This window comes from Falco naumanni, chromosome 6 (assembly GCF_017639655.2).
Source record: "Falco naumanni isolate bFalNau1 chromosome 6, bFalNau1.pat, whole genome shotgun sequence".
In the NCBI taxonomy this organism is placed as follows: domain Eukaryota; kingdom Metazoa; phylum Chordata; class Aves; order Falconiformes; family Falconidae; genus Falco; species Falco naumanni.
The window spans coordinates 24147732-24168187 of NC_054059.1; the positions used below are offsets into that span (position 1 = coordinate 24147732).

A 20456-nucleotide genomic window follows, 5' to 3' on the forward strand; every position below is an offset into this window, starting at 1 on the left:
ACTATCTGACTGAATATTAGTGGGAAATTTGAGTCTAAGTTAATAAAACAAAACTTAAGATAGAATTTCTTTTCTACTGCTGATAGAGAAAACAGTTTTTGTACTAAATATTTGACTGTCCTGTAGAGTTTACTGGTTGTTAGTCCAGTCATGATGTAACTTCAGAAATGTATGTCCATCTTTACCTAAACAAATAGATATTCTCCAACACCTGTATTTGTGTGTTTTACAATGTGAAAGCAGCAATCTACTATAATAGAACTCTCTGTCGTAAAGGCAACAATTGTGAAGGGTACAAGTCTTTTTCTGACACAGTAGAAAGAATGTCTCTAAGACAGGAATGACATTGCACTTCTCCACTTTTTGCTGAAACTGGAAAATGTGTTCACAAACATTTTTACATATTATCTACTTTTAATACAGTTTCATAAGTCGTACAATTAGAAACAAATAGAACATAGTTTAGTGGCAACCCTCCTTTGTGGAACAGTACAATGGGTAATTATTTTCGGTTTTCTTTACATATTAATGTCTACTTCAAAGACCGTTTAGCCTGTATTTTACAGTACAGAAGAGGCTTTTTTATGTCTAATCCATTTGAAGACTGAAAAGGAGACCAATTTTCCACTTTCTGTAAACAGTGCTCATTTATATGCATTTTATGTATTAAATGGGATAGAGGTTGCTATTTATCATTATAAAATGTTCATATTCTTCAATTTTTTTCTGTGTCTTGCCTTCACAGACTAAAACTGGTATTGCATTGTTGTATGATGAAGTATCCGAAAATGCTTACGACATTCGACTGAAGCTTACAAAAGAGGTATTAACAATTCAAAAACAAGATGTCGTCTGTGTTAGTGGAAGTGATCACAGTGCAAATGTAAGTGCTTCTATATCTCTGTGCTTTCGACTGTGTACTTTAATGTCTTCTGCAGGGATCAGTTTATGGTATTGGAGTGCAAGAGATTTTATTGGGTAATAGAAATACATGTTCTATTCAGTTGCTGGGGTTCTTGTGCATACTTACATTATTGCATATACATACTTTTTTTTGGCTGGTACTGTATGTCCTTTATTCTGACATCTATAACCTTAATAGGAGAGAAAAAAATCTATAAATACTGAGATTACAACATTCTTCCACCAAATATTGTTAAGCCATTCAATGAAGAAAAAAAAAAAGTATTTCACACTGAAAGTGTTTGAAGAGTAAACTAATACACCAGATTTTTCTTCATTTGTGTATCAAGTATTGACAGGATAGCTGTTCAGGGGCATAGAACAGAATCATAGAGTTCTTAGGTTGGAAAAGAGTTCTTAGGTTGGAAAAGACCTCTAAGATCATCGAGTCCATCCGTTAACACAGCACTGCTAAGTCCACCACTAATCGGTGTTCCTAAGCACCACATCTGCACATCTTTCAAATACCTCCAGGGGTGATGACTAAACGGTCTCCCTGGGCAGCTTGTATGGAGAAAGGCAGATACTGCAGGAAAAAATACTTTTAGTAGAACACATGCCTTCTGACTGAAGATAATACCCCATTTGTATCAATGCATACTTAATTTTACTTTCCCCAATTTTAACTTGGTTTGTGCTTAAGTACTCATTATGGAAACAAAGCACGTAATGTTACACATCATTAGGGAGTGTAAACTCAGTTATAATGGATGAAGCCCCGAGCATCCTAAAGCTTCACTGAGAATTGGAAATAGTTTTTTTTCTTTTAGTTTTCAGGAAATTAAAGGCAAGAGCTTTCTGATCTTGGGGAGCTGGCTGAGAGAACACTTGATAGGCACTTACTTCACTTTAATTCTTTTTCAGGCACAGATGGGGCTTAAGCAGTGCCAGCCTGTAAGTGGTGGTTTTTTTCCCCAAAATTCTGTTATGCTGCTTTTTCAAAACATTTGGTGCCCTTAAGCTATAGAGGAATCTTCTGTATCACCATTTAACGTCACTAGAAAAACCAGTGGCATTTTGTATAAGCAGTACAGCAGTGGTGTCTAGGCTATGGACATCCCCAAATAGTGTATTTTATTTCCTCATCTAAACAGTGTTCCTGTTAAAATTAAGTGTAGATAGCCCAAATTTTATAGAGTAAAATAAATTTAATGAACTCTGTTGATATTTGCTAGACTGAACAATTCATGGCAGCCTCCTCAGAGACAGCCAAGGGGAAGCCTTTCTGTCTGCTTGCTGTATTGTATATCATGTAAACATAAAATTTGGCACTAGGGTACATCAGGGGAGTTTGTGGTACTCTCTTAAGAATTAGGAGCCGAAACAGTATGTAGTGGGTATCCAAATATACATATGTGAGTATGTCAGAGAGAGAGAGTCTGCACATGTAACACACAAACATGTTTATCTTCTCGTAAACATTAATATAAAATGGTTTCATATCACACAAAAATAATTGGAAATAGCTTTTAGTAGTTAGAAACGTTATGTACTGGTTTCAAAGGCTGTGCATGGAACTCTGTGGAATATGACTTGCTCTTAAAAATGTTCAAAAAGGTTGCATCAGTTGGCAGCTAGTGGGAGGCCACTCAGTGAAGTGAAAGGCATGTCCATCTCTGGTTGCTTTGCTGAAATAAATATAAGCCTCAGTCAAAAATCATCAGCTTGCATATATTTTCTACTTAGAGGCATGAAAAATACAGCTTTTAACTACAGACATTGCTAGTAGTGCGAAGTTGTGTGCAAATTGTGATTGCAAGAATCATAGTAAAATATCATGTGACTGCGATATATGGTGTTTGTGCATGTAAGTATGCATGATTGCTCTGAACTCAACGACATTTACATGCCACGTGTATAAAATTTGGTAGAAAACCAATTGAAATTCTATGCTACCTAGTCCCAGATTTTGTCTTGATTGAATCAGCACAGGCTGGCTGCATCTGAGAAAATGTTGTATCACATCTGTGTAAGTATTGATCATCACTCTGATCACTCAAGAAAGCAAAAAAACACACCCAAAACCAAAGAAAAAACCCCGAACCACCCAAAAGGCCAAACACATACCCCAACCCAAACCTAAAGCAGTACAGAAAAACACTCCAAACAACCAACCAGGTCTGCTTCTTCCTTTTAATATCAAGATTTGCTTTGATTTTGATGCATTTTACTCCTACATGTTGTGGGTACCCTAAATAGTATTTCCTGGTGGAAGACAGAACAGGAAGACCAAGCTCTGATAACACTTCAAGAGCTGGATTTTGAAATAAATTCTGGAAAGTAAAGGGCCCTGCAGAGGAGGCAGAACTGGGGTATGCAGCCACTGTGTACAAAATAAGCTGAAGTTCCTTGGTTGTATTTCATGACTGTAATGATCACACAGCAGGTAAGCCTGGAAAGGAGTGAATCCTGGGACTATGTCAAATGGAGACAGTTTTCCGAGGTTATAGAAGCAGTGTTAATGTGTAAAAAGTAAGGGAATTGAAAGTATAATTCAGATGTCAAATTAGGCTTGAGTTGCAAAGTATTACATTGCTCTAGGAAGGAAGTCCATTCAGAAGGGATTTCTCCTACCTCGTACTGTTGAATAGATAGTGTGGGCAGTCCTGCCAAGCTCACCTTTCCTGGAAAACACTGTTAATATTATCTCCTTATTTTCCTTGAGTTTTCTCACTGAAGACTCTGAAAGCTAAATTTTAAGGATGTGATCTGTTATTTTCCTGTGCCTCTTGCAAGATCTCCCCAAGATGTCCCTTTTTGAAAGTGTTATCTTCAATCCTCGTGGGCTTCTGTTGTCAAACTCTAATGAGAAAAATGTACTAAATTGTGGCTTCATGGCAGTATTTGATTTTCTATATTATACTTTGAACCGAGTAAAACCTTTTGGAACACTAGCATTTAATATTAAGGCTGATGACATGTAACATGAAGATGAATACAGTCTTTTTTACAGTATGTAAATTGCTAGTATATAGGAGCTCAAAAACAGTATTTGAAATCCAGGTGAAATAGCTGGTAATTCCCTAGCACCGTTTTGGTGATTCTGACATTTTGCATTTACAGCTACACAAGATAAATTCCAGAGATAAATGCTTTACTTTTCAATTGGTTCAAGAAAATTATTTTCATCCCTGTGCTGTATGATTCAAAATACTAATAGAAAATTGTAACCTGAAAGTCAATTCTGTAGCAGTCATAAACAATCGTGTTGTCTTACTGATTTATTATTCTTCTTTCTATACTTTTTCTTTCTCAGTTATTTATAGTTAGTCTTCACTTTATACATGGCCATTTGCCAAATGTAAATTTAGTAATATTCATTTGCAATAAAAATAAAATAACTTGTTTGCCTTCTTTCTGCAGTCACCTCAAACGTGTGTGCGTGTGAGAAACCTTTAAGTTCTTTTTAGGTGGGATAGGTGAATAGGAAAATGTTGGAAAGAAAGTTCTGTGGTAGTAACTTGTTCTCCAGCCAGTTTTGTGGGACAGCATTTGTGGGATGCATTGCCTCCAGCCTCTTTTTTGCTGGCAGATTCATTGATCCTGAGGAATACTGAGGATAAGATTTGCAGCCATGTGTAATTAGCTCTGCTAGTCCCATCCAGTTCTGAATGCTACAGTGAGGACTGGCAAAGACATCAGTGATCACTAGTGCTACTGTCCTGCTTTGGACTTTCAACAGTAGAGATTCTTCCCAAGGATAAAAGGCTCTCACTATAAAATACCTATACTACCATCATGTAGATTCATTCTTGGTTTATATTTTGCCGTCTGCTGTTCATTTAAGTGCTACTTCTAAGTACTGAGAAAGCTTCACCTTTGGTGAGAAATTAGAGCTGGCTTTCTGTCATTGAATGGCAGTTCAGCTTGTTTCACTTGTTGCTATCTTGAACTTTGATGTAGAGTAATAAGAGAGAAGATCAGGATTTGTGAAATTCAAGATGTGTATAGAAGAAATAATGTAAAGCTAACTTTCTTTTCCTTGATACTGAAATTTTTCACGGTAGACAAGATGGCTTTTAAATGTTTGTAAAAATCCTTCTGTAAGTAGAACCATAGTTGAAATTATATTTGCCAGTGTTTCATTATATACTACTGCAGTTATAAAAATAATCTATATATAACTATATATAGTATTTTAAAATTTTGTATTTATGTGATTAAACATGCGATCATTCCATCAAGATGTATTTCAGAACTTCAGACTTGGCAAATCCAAGCATTCTAAGCAATCTTCATGACTTTAGTATTATGTTTGGGGTATTCAGATTCACAGGAAAAAGAAGAATGTATGGGTACATCAGAACTGGTGCATGCTCAATAGAAACCAAGCACAAAGGTATTGACAGAAATGGTGTATTGAAAATAAATAGATATTTTTCACTATCATCTAAGTATTTTTAACAGATTTTTTGTTATTCTTGTTGTTTTCCCCCAGATTTAAAGTTTAACAATATTCACAGAAAGGAATTAATTGTATGACAGACAGGGACAGATCCATTTTCAGTTAAAGGAGAAACAAGGTGGCATTCATTTTAATAGTTTATGCTTCATTAAGGTATGATTCTGCTTTAACTTTGTGTCGTTCCACATGCTAAAATTGATTTCTTACATACAGCGCCTCACCCTTAATATTCTTTATTTTTCTTCCATGCATATTGCTGTCATACTCCTGTTGTCAGCCCACAGTTTTACATCTCTGCTGTTTTAATAAGCATTTTTTTCTATTACTTTGTATTATATTTCTGTATCTTTTTTTCCTGCTAATTCCACTTGCAGAGTAAGAAGAAGAAAAGAAATACATCTGGCTTTTTATCAAAAACCGTCCTTCTCATAGAGCTGAATTTTTTCTTACTTGGTCAGTGGTGGGGCAGATAAATTTCTAATGCAGGCTTCTAGCACCTTGGTTGGGAGAGGACTCCTCAGAGGCTTATGTAAGTCTAATCAAATTAGAATAATGAAAACCTTTGCATTCTGGGTACCCAATTGTCCAGCTTCACAAGCCGTGTTGTAGCTAGACTTTATCAGAATGAAGCAAGGTAGGTGAACAGGGAAGAAAAATAGCAAGATTAGTTGTTTTGTTGATTCAAAAAATAGACACAGAGCCTGAAAGTACTATTTAAATCCCTGATGAGACTGCTACGGCTTTTTCATTATAACTCCGATGCTAATGAGGACAGGGAAGAATGTTATTTTAGCAAACCTCTGGGGAATGGAACAGCATTAAAGTCAAAGTTAAATATTTTTTTTTTTTTAACCTGAGGAAATTTCTGTCTAGTTAACTACTAATGTTACTGTTTGCCCAATGCCTGTTCTACCATTGCTTGTAAGGTATTTTAGTCAAAAATCACTTTTTAAAAACTAATAATTAACATTTTCTGTCTTTCTGGAAACATCAAGTGGATGATTAAGAAAGACTCTTCCTTTTGAAACTAACGTCACTTGTATGAAGAAAATACATTATTTAACCATTTGTTATTTTTTCAGTGCTCTGGAAAGCTGACCTAGATATTTTCAAGATTATCAAATAACTCCTTAAGATCTTTATTATGAGAGATCATAAGCTTGTGTTGCTGACACTTTGAGAACAGTTAAAAGGTTGTATCACAAAATAAATAATAGATATGAGTATTCATCAGCATGAGGAATCTTCATTATTAAAGATTAAAAGAAAGAGTAAGTGGCTTAAGTAAAAAGGTTAATGAATGCAACGGAGGAATGTGAAGGACACTATGGATATCCCTGAAAAATAACCTCCCCTTGAGATGTGGAAATGTCTAGCGGAGGGTAAGCGCTCATACCAACAAGACAGAAGAAAGGCAGCACAACATTGGCAAACCAAGCATATATACAAATAAAAAAGTCCTTTATTAAATTTTCAATTAATCTATTACACTTGGAGCCATGACAGACTGTAAGGGCTGGTGAATTGCAGCTGTATATATTGTGCGAGCTTGCATAGCAGTTTAGAATTTTCGGCAGTTAGGGGCAAAATATCTGACAGTAATGGAAGTATGAGCCTTTCCACTTGTGGCGTGTGTGATATTGATGGGTGCAACCTCTACTGTTCATCTTTGTCTTCACACCAGCTGACATGTGGAATGCTGTCCGAAGTGAATGCAAATGAAATTACTCAAATAAAGAACAGCTGGGTTCTGACAGGATTTAGCTATAATTCATTGTTATAGGTTGCCTTTTTAATTGAAAGAAATCAGCTCATACTTAATGGCAAAAGAAAGAAGTATAATCATACTTTGACACAGGGTCCTATATATATATTATTAGTAACTCTGGAAATCTGTAATTGTAGATAATCTGCATAGACTTAATCTGTATTGTCAGTTTGAGAACAGTCTGAGTCCCAGGTCCTCTCATAGCACTTCCCAAAGAAAGCTCCTGTCCCAAATGAAGTATCCTACAGCTCAGTGGAGGAGTTCCTGAGGATTCTTGTGAAGTCATAGCAAGACAGAACGTGTTTCATTCAGACACATTTAATATGATCCCCAGACCCTGGAGAATAAAATACTGTAGGATTTGTCACAGTCATCTTTACAATAGTAGATCATGTAATAATTTAGATAGAAAGGGACCTCTCGAGATCATCTAATTCAACCCACTGCTCAAAGTGGAAGTAGCTTCCAAATTTGAACAAGTTGTCGAGGGCTTTGTCCATTCATTTTTAGAATATCTCCAAGAATGGAGCTACCAGCTCTCTGGACAGCCTCTTCTAATGCATAACCACTTTCACTGTGAAATTGTTTCCTATTGTTATGCTCAGTTGGGTTTTCCTTTGCTGCAAGTTGTGACTGCTGCCTCTCATCCTTTTTCATTCTGCATCTGTGAGAACAATCTGGTTCTGTTTTTTGTATAAATCTTTAGGTTGGCAGGCTTTGAAAATAAAATGAATGACTTCATTTTACTCTAAACCCTCCCCCCCCCCCCCCAACAAGCAAGCAAGCAAACAAAAAACTCCCACAGCTTACAAAACAACTACCCCACCCTCTTAAAAAAACAAAACCTTAAACCCCCTTTGTTCTATAGTAATAGAAACAGTTATAATAAACTGGTAAAAAGATGTTATTTTACAATATTTAGTAAGGATTTTCTGCAGCTGTCCCAGATCTTTGCTAGCATGTGAAAATTTCTTTGTTTTTATACAAAACTTGACAGCAACTGATGTGCTTCAGTTGATTTTCATAGCTTTCATTCTTCCTGTCCCTTTGGGAAAAGGTGAGATCCTATGCAAGACAAGAATTTAGGTTTCAACTCTTTCCCATTCAAAATAATCTTTTACTTTCTATCTACCTGTTACTTATTACAGCTTGTCTCCACTTCACGGAAGTGGAGAAAGAAGCATCATGTGATGCCATGGAGGACTAATTCATGTCTTTCCCTCTCTTTCTTGAGGTTTCTTGAACTTCCATTGTCTCCATAATTTGTTCTACTTCCGGAGTTACACTGTCTTGTTTTAACCAATGTAACTATTTCTAAGAATATAAAACAGCCTATTAAAAATAATAGAGACTTGGGGCTAAGGTGTATTCAGGCACCCTTTGAGCAAAAACGTTTTACTGAAAACCAGACACGTTATAACCAACAATATAGCAAATCCTCCTCTTAATAAATTTCTTTGATTGACACTCCACGCCCAAAAGTTTTACAGTAGTTTTACAGAAAAGCCATCACATTGTTTTTAATTTCTGATTGTTTACCTAGTAACTATAAGATGCTGATAGTTACAGTTCCTGAGAGGGCAGTATTAACGACTTGTGGAAATGCACGGACATGGCAAATTCAGTCTGACTGAAGTGGCTAACTGTATGACACTTACATTTTCCTCATGCTCCACTAATTTATGAAGATTTGTGTTTAGTCATGGTTTTTAATAAAGGCTATGGGACATATGTAAGTAGTAACAGTAGTGAGTAAGGAAGCGATCTAAACTCAGTGCTTTCTGGATTCTAATTAGATTTCTTTGACCCTGGTTTGCCACCTACTGGAAGAAGGAAACTCTGTGTCCCAGTCCCAAGTGATGGCTCTGCAGTTCATCTGATGTGCTGTGTGATATGTTGTATGATATCTTTATGTATCACCATAAGGCAATGTCTTTCTAGCCTTATCATGTAGACATCTATATTATTATACTCAGTGATTAATCATAATCCAACACCATCTCTCATTAGTGCTGCACACCCTCTTTTTTCCAAAGTACGGTCTTTCTTCTGAATTCCATCTGGAAGTAATTTTGTCAAGAGCAGCCCCTACTGTAGTTTAAAATCCATATTTCTATAAAGAGTCAGCCAATAAGTGGACTACAGCCTGCAGCACTGCATAGGTGGAAGTTGACTGCTGATCAATGAGAAGTGAGGGTTGTGTGAGGTGAAGTGGAAATCTCTGTATGTGGCAGAATGTTAAATACACATGGACAATTTCCTGAGGAAGCTCTACAGCTGGGGAGGTGGAGGGTGTGAGCTGAGAAAATCTTCATCATGGGAACTCCATGGGAACCTGAGGAGAAAGCTTCCTGAAGGTTTTCATATATCTTTGTTCACTACATACTCTTTTGTTCTTTTTGGATATGTAATAACTAGCAGAATGTCTGCATTTTATGATACATTTTATTGGGTCTCACATTCTTACAGGATCTGTTTCTTCAAGTTTTTTTATCTCGCAAATTCCTTATTTCCTTGTTCCTTCAAGACTTGCTGAAGAAAAGGAAGATAAGATATGGCTGGTATGTTAAGTACATTTCTTCTTATCCCTTCTGGTACCAGACTCTTTCTTCCCTTGGGTCCATGCAGGACAGGTTGCAGGCTTCTTTTTTTAACTCTTCATATAGAACTTTCTTGGTTTGCTTCTTCCTTTTCCCTACACATTTCCCAAGGGCCTTGGTGGCAAGCGCTACCGTTATTGCTATCATTGTCTAAGACTGGCCTTCATTTTCTATTGTCAACCTGCCATGTAGTATCTGTAGTAAATTTGACATCTTGCTTTCAACAAGGAAGGAGGCCTTTTGAGAATATTCTTTCCAATAAGTGATAGATGCAACTGTAGTAGTGAGAATAAAGTTTATTTATAAAAAACAGAAAAGTACCTGAACAACTCTGAACAATGCAGCAATGAATGATTTCTTTGTTCACATTTTGCAATCTTTCTGTTTAGCCAGTCAACCTTGCTTAAGGAATACCTGTTAAGGTAGTAGTCTGTAGGGGACTAGATGGGCTCACGTACCAAGGCATGTTTGGTCATGGCTATACTTAATGTTGACAAGTCAGTCAGCATCCGGGTCCCACAGTGGGGGAGATGCCCATCCAGGAGAGAAACCAGCACAGCAGTTCCCCACATGATCTACCTGCCCTGTGGCAGGGGGACATGGCAGCCCAAGGGGGACACTGGTAGAGTTATCACAATGGTCTCCACTGATAAGTGGAAGGGAAAAGAATAAAAATTAATCGGTTTTGGCAATCTTCTGTTTTCCAACCTGTTATAGCCATTGTGAATGGGCTCATTTCTTAGAACCGTTTCAATAAATCTGGGAAGCATGGCCTATTTCAAATGTTCCAGCATTTTCAGCTTGATGTTTGGAAATAATATATGTATTAATATTTTTATGCAGACTGCACAGAAAAAGGAAATATGGTATATATCGAATCCTCTTACAAATATATACATTTATATCAGTGGAGTGCTTCAAGCAGACTTTCCTTCTGAAATCCCTTTAGTACATTGTTCATTAAAATAGATATAATATTTTTCCTAATGGAAGATTCTTTACCACAAGTGCCAGTTCTAGGTGTTAACAACCTGGTAATAATGACATAATGGGTAGGACTGACAGATGGGTATAAAATCTTACTAAAAAAAAAAGTACCAGAAATAAGAATTGTAATTGCCGTCTCATGTTGCCCATTAACTCCAATCATGTCACCTCATATGAACAAATACCAAGTCATAAAAGACCTTTCCAGAGATAAACTATTTTGTTGAATTGTCATGTTTTACAAGAATCTAGAGAGTTTTCTATGTCAAGAGCCATCTCATACCTAAAAGACGGTTATTTGACCATACAGTTCTCCAAATTACATTTGAAAGTATCATTTACTTTGAAACTATTAAAACTTAAAAGTTTGGGTTTTTTCAGCCATATCATTCTAGGCAGCTGTTATAAACAGCATTATACCTTCTGTTATCAAGCAGTTGTTGGTATGGCGTTCTTTTGTGTGGTGTCTGTCTCTTATATATTTAAAAAATTACATTGATCTGTTTTTTCGATATATTCCTACCTGGCATCATGCTTGGAGTTCTTGAAAGTTCTGCCTCAGTGGTCTATATTTCAATATTGATGACTGAGACCTTTGAAGGCCCTTCTCCCCCCATCTGTATAGTTCTATGTGCTGTTTCAGTCCAGAGCTTTTCTGGAATTGGCTTTCCCTGGATTTCTCACACCCTTGGGAACTACATTTAACCAAAAGATACAGGGTGATTTTAAGAATACATTACTTGCAGTGCTTTCATCAGTGGACTATGGCTATCAGCACCTTAAGTGGGGCAAAATCTTTTCTGCTTGTTCACCTATTTAACAGCTTATTGTGCAGTGTAGTTGTTTGTCCCAGTGCACAGAACATAACTTTGTTTTCAAATAAAGCCCATCTCTGGGCTATGTACTTTGAAGAGATACAAACCCACTGGTCATGCTCTGGTCCTCCTGCAGAGTAAATATTATTCCACAAGGGCAATAGTGACTGAGAGGAAGACAGATGGATCGCACCTAAATATTGCTGCTAACCCTAATGGCTATGAGAATTTCATCACTAAAAATTGCTTTTGAGTTTGTACCTAGCTAGCAGCTAAGTGTGTAAATCAGTCTTTCACAAAGAGTAGGCTGCTTTCTTAATTGCTGTTTGGTTGTCTTTGAACATATGCAAGCTTTTTCAGTCAAAATCTTTATGCTCCAGTGTTTTCACGCATCAGAACAAGACAAGGGTTTCACTCAGACACATGCAATTAGGCAATATGAATTCCCTTAAAGCATTACAAAAGCGAAAATTTTAGTAGCCTTCTCAAGTTTACAGTTTGTTTTTCAAAAAGAAAATACATTTCCAAAATATGTATTCTTTCACTGTGGACTGCAACAGCCAGGCTGCTCGCTCAAAGAACGGCTTGACGTACAAGCAGATCAAATTGCCTGTCAAACACTTAGCGGGTAAATCTGCTTTCTCTTTCCATTGTCTGGTATGTTTGACACTGGTCAATGCATTTGTTTTTCAGAACTTAGACACCAGAGAATGTCATGGACAAATTGTTACCCCAATTCTTAAACACAGCAGTAGGTATTACAGAGCTAGTATTGCATTGAGGGACAGATAATAAAATCCTTGACAACTTGCAACAATAATAGGCCTCAGAAAGATAGGAATGTTTCATGTTGGTATCCTGGCCAATTACAGTTTTAATAATTATCATTCTGTGTACTCAAATGTATCCTGACCTTTCATGCAGGGCACTTGCTCTTCCTCTAATCTAGAAACAGAAAACAAAACTAAATAGGCTTGCTATGTGGTATGCTCTGTGTGTGTGTGTGGTGTGTGTACATAATTACTTCTGCTTTGTAGCACAACTGGAATGAGTGATTGTTATAGTATACACATTGAGTACTTTGGAAGCCTTCAGAATGAAGAGTTTAAATAAAGTGTAAATACTACTAAACAATATAGTTAGCAAAACAAAATGCTATTTAAAAAGCAGAAAATGTATTTATTTCAGCTTTCCTGTTCAGATAGATAATTAGTAACACTTTCTAATCCCATTGTCTGTAATGAAATAAAATTACACAGTTATCATAGTCAACCGTAACTATTTTTATTTTTATGTGTTTTTTTAAAGAGTGATACAGAGGTCTGCCTCGCTTTAGCCCCAAACCATAAATAAGTTAGTCTGCAAAGAAAAATTATATCTAGCCTGCAGGCAACTAAAAAATGAAATAAGATGTTTGTATGTTTGACTGAGACATAAGGGGTTTCAGCTACTTATGTGCATGACATTATCATTAATGTCACAAAAAGGTGGTTTTTTTCCAGAATATTGCGATGCAGTTTTAGCAAGAAGTTCTGGAGCAGAATTCTCTTTCGTAGTTGCTTGGAAAGCTAGCGTGGTTTTCTGTCCAAATTTTGTAGTTACGAAATTTTGTTATTATATAAGAAGTTCAGAACTGAGTCAGACCTAAAATCTACTGAGCCCACTGTCCTTTTTCCAGCAGTAGCTGTTAATGTTTCCCTAGAAAAGCCAAGCAGTGCAAGAATATGCGATGGTGCTGTTAACATTTTCCCTGTCCCAAGTTACTCAGTGCCCTCCTGAGCAAAATGCAGTTTTGTGTTTTCTCTTAACAGATTTATTTTTCCTATAGTAGTCCAATATCCCCTTGAACCCATGCAGACTTTCAACATCCAGATTTTTTTTTTCTTACCGGACTCTAAAATCTATACTATACATTGGTCAAAGAATCATCTCTGTTTTGATTGTTCTGATCCTAGTTCCCAATTGTATAATTTGATGCCTTCTAGTTTTTGTAATGGAAGAGGCTATAAAAACTGGTTCCTATTCATTGTTTTCGGTGTAACTTACTATTGTAAGAGCCTCCTGATCCTCAGTCTGTCTCTTTTCCTGGCTGAAGAGGTACAGCCTATTCTGTTACTCCTTGTACAGGAGTGGTATTGTGCTTCCATCATCCTTATTGTCATCTTCTGAACCTTTTTTAGCAGTTTCAGATACGAAGGGACCCAAATGGTATGCAGTTTTCAAGATGGAGTAAAGTTTGGATTTCTACAGTGGTATAATGATATTCTTTGCTCGTTCTCTGTTCTTTTGCTTAAGACTTCCAAAAATTTGGTTTGTGTTTTTGACCACTGCTGAACACTGCACTGATGATATCATGGAACCATCTACTTTAACCCCAAAGTCTTACTCCTTAAGAGAAAAGACTGATTTAGAGTCAGTCCTAATTCCTTATAGAAGTAATTTATGTAGGGAAAAAATAATCTCTCGCTAGCTTTGATCTGCTGTTGTATTTTGTCTGCTATTTTGTTCCCGGTTAATATTTTGTAAGATGTTCTGTAAATATTTTCAGTTCACTTATGTTTCCCACCTCAGTAAGCAGCAAAGGTAATCTTATTGCTCATCCCCTCTTTATATTTTTTTTTTTAATTCTTCAGGCGTATTTTAAATTAATACTGGTTGCAACACAGACAACAGTGGAACTTCACTAGTGATCTTCCTCCATAGAGGGAACTTCTCTTTTAATCCATCTCCTTGGTTTTTATCTAGTTTCCAGGTAGTTTTATTTAGCAATATATTTCTGTGCAAGTCTCTTACCTCATGGTTCCTACGTTTCCGTAATTCTCTTTTAAAAAATACACTGGCTCTTCCAAGACAGATCAAGCTCATCAAAGCATCTGCCAATTCTGTTCTTTGTTACAGTTTCTGTCACCGTCTATAGATTTTCTTTTTTTACTCCTATAGTTCTGTTTTGTTTAGTGCAGGCCTTCCATTTCCTAAGACTTAACTGGAACTTCTTTTCTGAAGAAATGGGATTTTATTTCAAATGTTGTAGTTTTCATGTATCAAGGCTTTATTTAGAAGCATCTTTCCAGTGCTCCTGTTTTGTTTCATCCATGTGTTCCTTTAAGACTAGGGTGAATGCTATCTGACCCTGGTGATTGCTACTGTTATTTAGTCAATTTTCTTCTAAAGTGGTTTCAGATTCAGACAGATCCATACATCTTTTCTGCTGCAAAGAAAGTTGGAGGAACAACTCTAGGTTTTTTCATACTAATGGAAAGTGTTCAGTTATCCTCCCTTCAGTAGCCTTATTTACTCTGAGTATGCCTTTTACATCTTGATCATAAATTGACCCTGTCGTTTCTCTGGCAGACCTCGTTGTTCCTCATAGATTTGAAAGTTTATTATTAATTTTTCTTTTTTTGTGGCAGTTTTTAGAATTCTTTTCTGTTGCTACATAATTTTGGTTTTCAGTTTTTGCTTATGTTATTTTTTCTTGTCTTCATATGAATATGGTGTCTATCCCTCTTTACATGCAATAACATCTCTTAACCTCCTCTTTAGCCATGTAGTTTTTCTTTTCCTCTTATTTAAGTACTTCTAATACATGGCATTCATTGGCTCTGCTTCCAGTATGGTACTCCGAAGTACTCTTCACAGTGCCTATAAAGTTTTCATTTTCTTAGCTGCCCCCTTTATTTTATCTTTCAACAAGCTTCATCACTTTTACATAGTTTTCTTGGGATTGCAGTTGCATAAATGTTGAACATAAAATACATAGCAGTTGCTATTACACAGTAGCTATTCAGCTTTAAAATAATAATTAACTAGATCCTGCATGCTGTAATCAAGACTGGAGCAAGTACTGAGTCTGTTTTTGTGAGCTCCATGAAGCAGTGACTGATAGAGACCTGCTTTTTATTGACTGTATTATATCCTTATGTGTATCTGTCTGATCTGCTGGAGGTTAGGTGAAGTCTGTTGTGACTGTTAACATTTTTCATTCATGTTGGCTCTTTTGCATATCTCAATCATTGTTATCATCCTGGTTGAATGGTCACTAGTAAAGATGCTTGTGTTTAGGAAAAAAATAAGTTTTGCTTATTGAGGTAGTTGACTTACGAGTTTTGAGTCTTAAGTTCTGTAGCACAAGGCATTTACTTTGCTGCTTATTTCATCTATTTTGCCTTTCTTACGTAGTTTGCATCCCAGAACTAGTTTTTTTCCACCTCTCCGGAGTGTTTATACCTCGGTTTAGTTCATATTTAGTGCAATTTTGGTTTTGTTCCTGACACTATTTTATATTTCCCATTTTTATTATTCCCTCCCTAACCTGTCCTTCACTTCAGGATACAGAACATCTCTATTTATATCCATAATAGGAGCATCATCCATAACTATACTGTCTTCTGTACCTGTTAACTATCCCAACACTACAGTTTAAAGCTTTACATATGGCCTTCCTGCATTTTAAGTACAGCAGCTTTGGTTCCTTTACAGTTCAGATGAGGACTGTGCCTCCTGTACAGGCTCCCTTTGTTTCAGAAATGCCCCCAGTTTCTGATGAACCTGAATCTATCTTCCTTGAGCCATCTCTTTAGGAAGGCATTAAAACCTTGGCTGTATCCCCAGCCTTACATGGACTACTGGAGGAGTTTTGGAGGACCGTACTCTAGAACTCCAGGTCTCTAGCTTCCTTTCTTTCTGCCTAATTTTCATACCTAGGACTTACTTCTTGTCTTTCCCTACATTTTTGGTACAAATACAGACAAAACCTGCCTAGTACTTCTTGGGCTAAGCAGGATTCCTGTGGAATGTGCCACCTTGCAAAGGTCCCGAGAAGAGAAGGGACCATGACAGGATAAGTTAGGGGGAACAGAAAGAAGAGATCAAATAAAAGAGAATAATTATGGTTTAGCACATTTCATTACAAAGTCTGAAATCGAATTCAGTCAGTACTGTCTTGCTTTCAGCAGGTATCTAATGTTGAATCTCCTCTAAATTACCCACAAGTTTTCACCTCTATCTTACCACAAATTTTATTTCTTTTTTTTTTTTTTTTTTTTTTTTTTTTTTTTTTTTTGCCTCTAGTGCTAAGCATCTATATTATGGATTTAAGGGTCCAGATAAAGGACTAAATGGAACCTAGTGAACGATGTGAATTTGTGTTTTATTACCCCAAAAGGTTATTTTATTTTCCTCCTTTAAAATAAAGTTGCAAAGTCAAATGTTAGTAGTAGCTGTCATCTACTGAATCTTGGCTTTGTGTTGTCTTTTGTGTTGGAAGATATGCAGGGGATGAGTTGAGGGGTTACAGGATCTATAGAAAATGAAATGTGATGTTTGGTCTTGTATAGCTGCTAGTTATAGTCAAAGAAAATGATGTATGATCACTGGGTTGAAATAAATTTGTATAAATGATCTTGATTATGACACTTGATAATGTTCAGCTTTTGGCATTTTGCTTTGCAATTTGAACATCTTTAAAAGAAGGAAGTTTTTTTCATTTTTTAAATGTACTTCTAATTAGAAAAAGCTGTTACGTAGAAAATGTTTAGGTATAAACTTAATATCTTCTCTGAGTGTCTTTCAATAGGAATATTTGAAGCTCTATAATAAGCACTGATATGAACCATGAAAATATAAATATCAAGGTTATTGCAATAACATAGATTGCTTCACAGGGCTACAAACTCAATTGTATCATCAGTATTATCATTTGAAATGTATTTGCAAACTGTATTAAAATACACGTTAATTGCAGTTGAATGTATAAGGTGCCAATAAATATTACCTTGCTTGTCTTTTATAACACAGCTAAAGTTACCCATGTAGTGCTTTTGAATTTGTTGTCCAATAATGCTAAAGTAATCTAAACTGTCAAAACATTTATTCCATCATCCTATATGATGGAATGTATTGGGATAACTTGTTTACAGTGTGTATGTATAGGTGAGAGAAACATGAGTTAAATAAGCAGACAGGACATATGTCATAGGAAATGACTCGGGAGTGAGTCACTGAACTTAAAGGTAGTGACATATTCTAATTCAGATTGGATCTGAACTTCATCAGTGCATATGATAGTGTTGATCAAAAGTTTTGATGCAGTTCAAAATGAAGAAGAGAACCTATGAAACAATTCGAATTAGCACAGATTTTATTAAAGCTGAATTATATTGTCTAAAATTGAATCACATAAATCAGGTACTATTTTCATTGTATAATTTTTCCATTTTTTGCACAGACTAGCGTAGTATAATGTGCATGGAAACAGAAGACAGAAAATTTTAAAATGTTTGAGAGCATTCTTAACTTTTTTTACCATATGGATTGGTTTTACCCTCCTAAAATGAGACTGAAATTTGTGTGTTCTGTTCCCCAGTCCCCTGAGACAATATGAACATATGTCTACTAAGATGAGTGTTAGGAAAAAAGCTTAAAATAACTTGATAATATAAGATTATGGCTTGACTACTGAAATAAAAAATTATGTTTATCTCAATCAGTGTAGTCATAAACTACCTAATCAGGAAGTGCACATACAGGAGTAATCCCCTACACAATTTCTGATGCACAGAAAAAAAAAATAAATCAGGAATTCCTGTAAAGATGGCATTCTATGCAGTACTGTTTCAGCATGTTGCAAAATAGTTCCCTTCAACTATATAATTATTGTCAACAGATGAAGTGCTGCTATTATGTTGTCAGGCACCAAGAGTTACACATTAATGAAATGTCAAATTCAGCATACTGTTAAACAAATGTTAGGTTGCTGTAGAAAAATATTGATAAATATTTATCTTCTTTATGCATTTAAATATTAAATGCAAGAAAATAACCTTTTGAAGCACTAAAGTCTTTTGACATATGCTTCAAAAGATTGGTATAGGTCTGAAGATATGGATTAGAAAACATTGGTATTTGTGATAGAAAAATGAGAATAAATATTGTGCATACATGATAGCTATGACAGTGCACTTCTCAAAAATTTTCCTATAGTTTTCTCACATCAAAACAAAGGGAAAACATGTAAAAAAAATCACTTTAGGAAGAATACAATCTCAGCAATAGAAAAACATACTAAAAGAATGCATGCATACATGACAATGCACAACTGACACATAAGCTCTGCTCTCTATGGTAAGGAATTAAATTGTGCCTATAAAGCAGCACTGAATGGTGCTTCAGGACTGAATTTGATCACTGAGATTCTAGGCAACCTTTGAGAATTAATTTTTTAAAAGTAAAAGCAGTTTAGAAACACCTTCGGTGCTTATTCAGATACTGTGTTTTCACCTAAATTTATTTTTTTCTACAATTTTTTAAAGCACAGAACTGTTACACTTCGTAGACAACCAGTTGGCGGCTTGGGCTTAAGCATAAAGGTATGGATAAATTCTCGTCTTTTAATTTTCAGAACGACTAGTTCACCTCAATCTTAATTGAGATCTCACGGTTAATATACATCTTTTACAGGGTGGTGCTGAGCACAAAGTGCCTGTCGTCATATCAAAAATATTTAAAGACCAAGCAGGTAACTTATATTTATGTTATTTACTTATATAGTACTGTAGTATGTGTGGGTTTTTTTAGAAAAAATTAAATGCTTTTTGAACTGAGAATGAAAACATATGTATGGTGCATTCTTTCAGCCCCACATTAACTCTAGGCCTTTCTACAAATGTCCAAATGATCCATGTGCCTTTGGGTTGAATTTAAAATCTGTAATCTTTCCAGGTCTTTAGGACCTATACGTGAAATTTTACTGGTAACTAATATTTTCCGGAAGCATATTTTTTGCTGCAGTAAGACAGCCTTGTTGTAAACAACATACTTAAAGTTACTTGTGAAAACAAAGCTATGATATAGGGAATCTATTGATGTACTTAACCTAGAGGATAAAAAAATACAAATCAGACCTATTTTTTTTCCCCACACACAGTAATTCACTGCTATGTGGTATGATTAGCTGTGCCCAGTTGCAAGCAAAGTGATTTGTAGTGTTTATTACTGTGATGATAACACAAGATCTAAATCAGCATAGTCTCTTCCAGTAAAGCATTACATTGATATTTATCTAGCAAAAGGAACCTTTGGGGGGGACCATGTCAGATCTTGGATAGATCTTGCCAAGTTGGAGAACTGCTCTGGAAAACAAGGGGGTTCTTCGGTAAGAAAAAGTAGAGCCATTGCACATGGGTGGGCAGTGCCTTGCAATGTGAACGAAGGGACACATACTAGATTGCAGATTGTGATTGTTTTTCTCCTCTATATTTTCTTCGGGAGGTCATTACTTTGCTTGAAATGTAATACCCAAGCTTGGTAACCCATTCTGAGCTGATACTTAAGGAATATTGAGTGGGTGGTTATGCCAGTGTCCCATTGGAAAGACTGCTTCAAGTTTCCTATGTACAGTACTTTACATATATTTCAGCATGATGGTTCTTTCTATGATATTGTTTCCACAGTGACGAATTGTCAATTGTGTTATTGTATATGGAACAATAATAGGGTTCTTGAATACACAGCATAGTAAACTTTACCAGGAAAATGAATACATAATAATAATGAATATAAGCATTCAGGTCAAGTAAAGTAGTTCAGGGAATTTATTACCAACAAGGAGAGCTACCTCCTGCCCTCTTACGACATAGTACTTTTAATCAAGGTTAGTAGTGAGTTTACATAGAAAATACTTACATGCAAATTTTTGTACATAGTAGGTAGTTTTCCATCAACTGTATTTATTTGTACAGTAACAAGTGCACGAACAATTTTGTGGGCTCAGCTGTTTACCTCAAATTTGAAAACCTATCCTCAGAAGATATTTGTTTTAAGATTTTGTAACCTTTTGCTCAAGGAAGCTCCAAAGTGAGTAACGGTTATAAGCAGAAGCAATGCTGTATCACAGTGAACCCATGTGAAATGTTCTTGGC

The 20456-nt window shown here is 35.9% G+C and overlaps 1 protein-coding gene across 1 annotated transcript in view; it reads left to right on the forward strand.

The window, feature by feature from the left end:
- SNTG2 (syntrophin gamma 2) overlaps positions 1-20456 on the forward strand; it is a 266527-nt gene that overhangs the window by 107389 nt on the left and 138682 nt on the right. The window contains exons 2-4 of the mRNA XM_040598523.1: positions 746-883; positions 18849-18905; positions 18997-19054. Of these exons, the coding sequence (XP_040454457.1) occupies positions 746-883; positions 18849-18905; positions 18997-19054 (253 nt within the window). The remainder of the gene's footprint in view (positions 1-745; positions 884-18848; positions 18906-18996; positions 19055-20456) is intronic.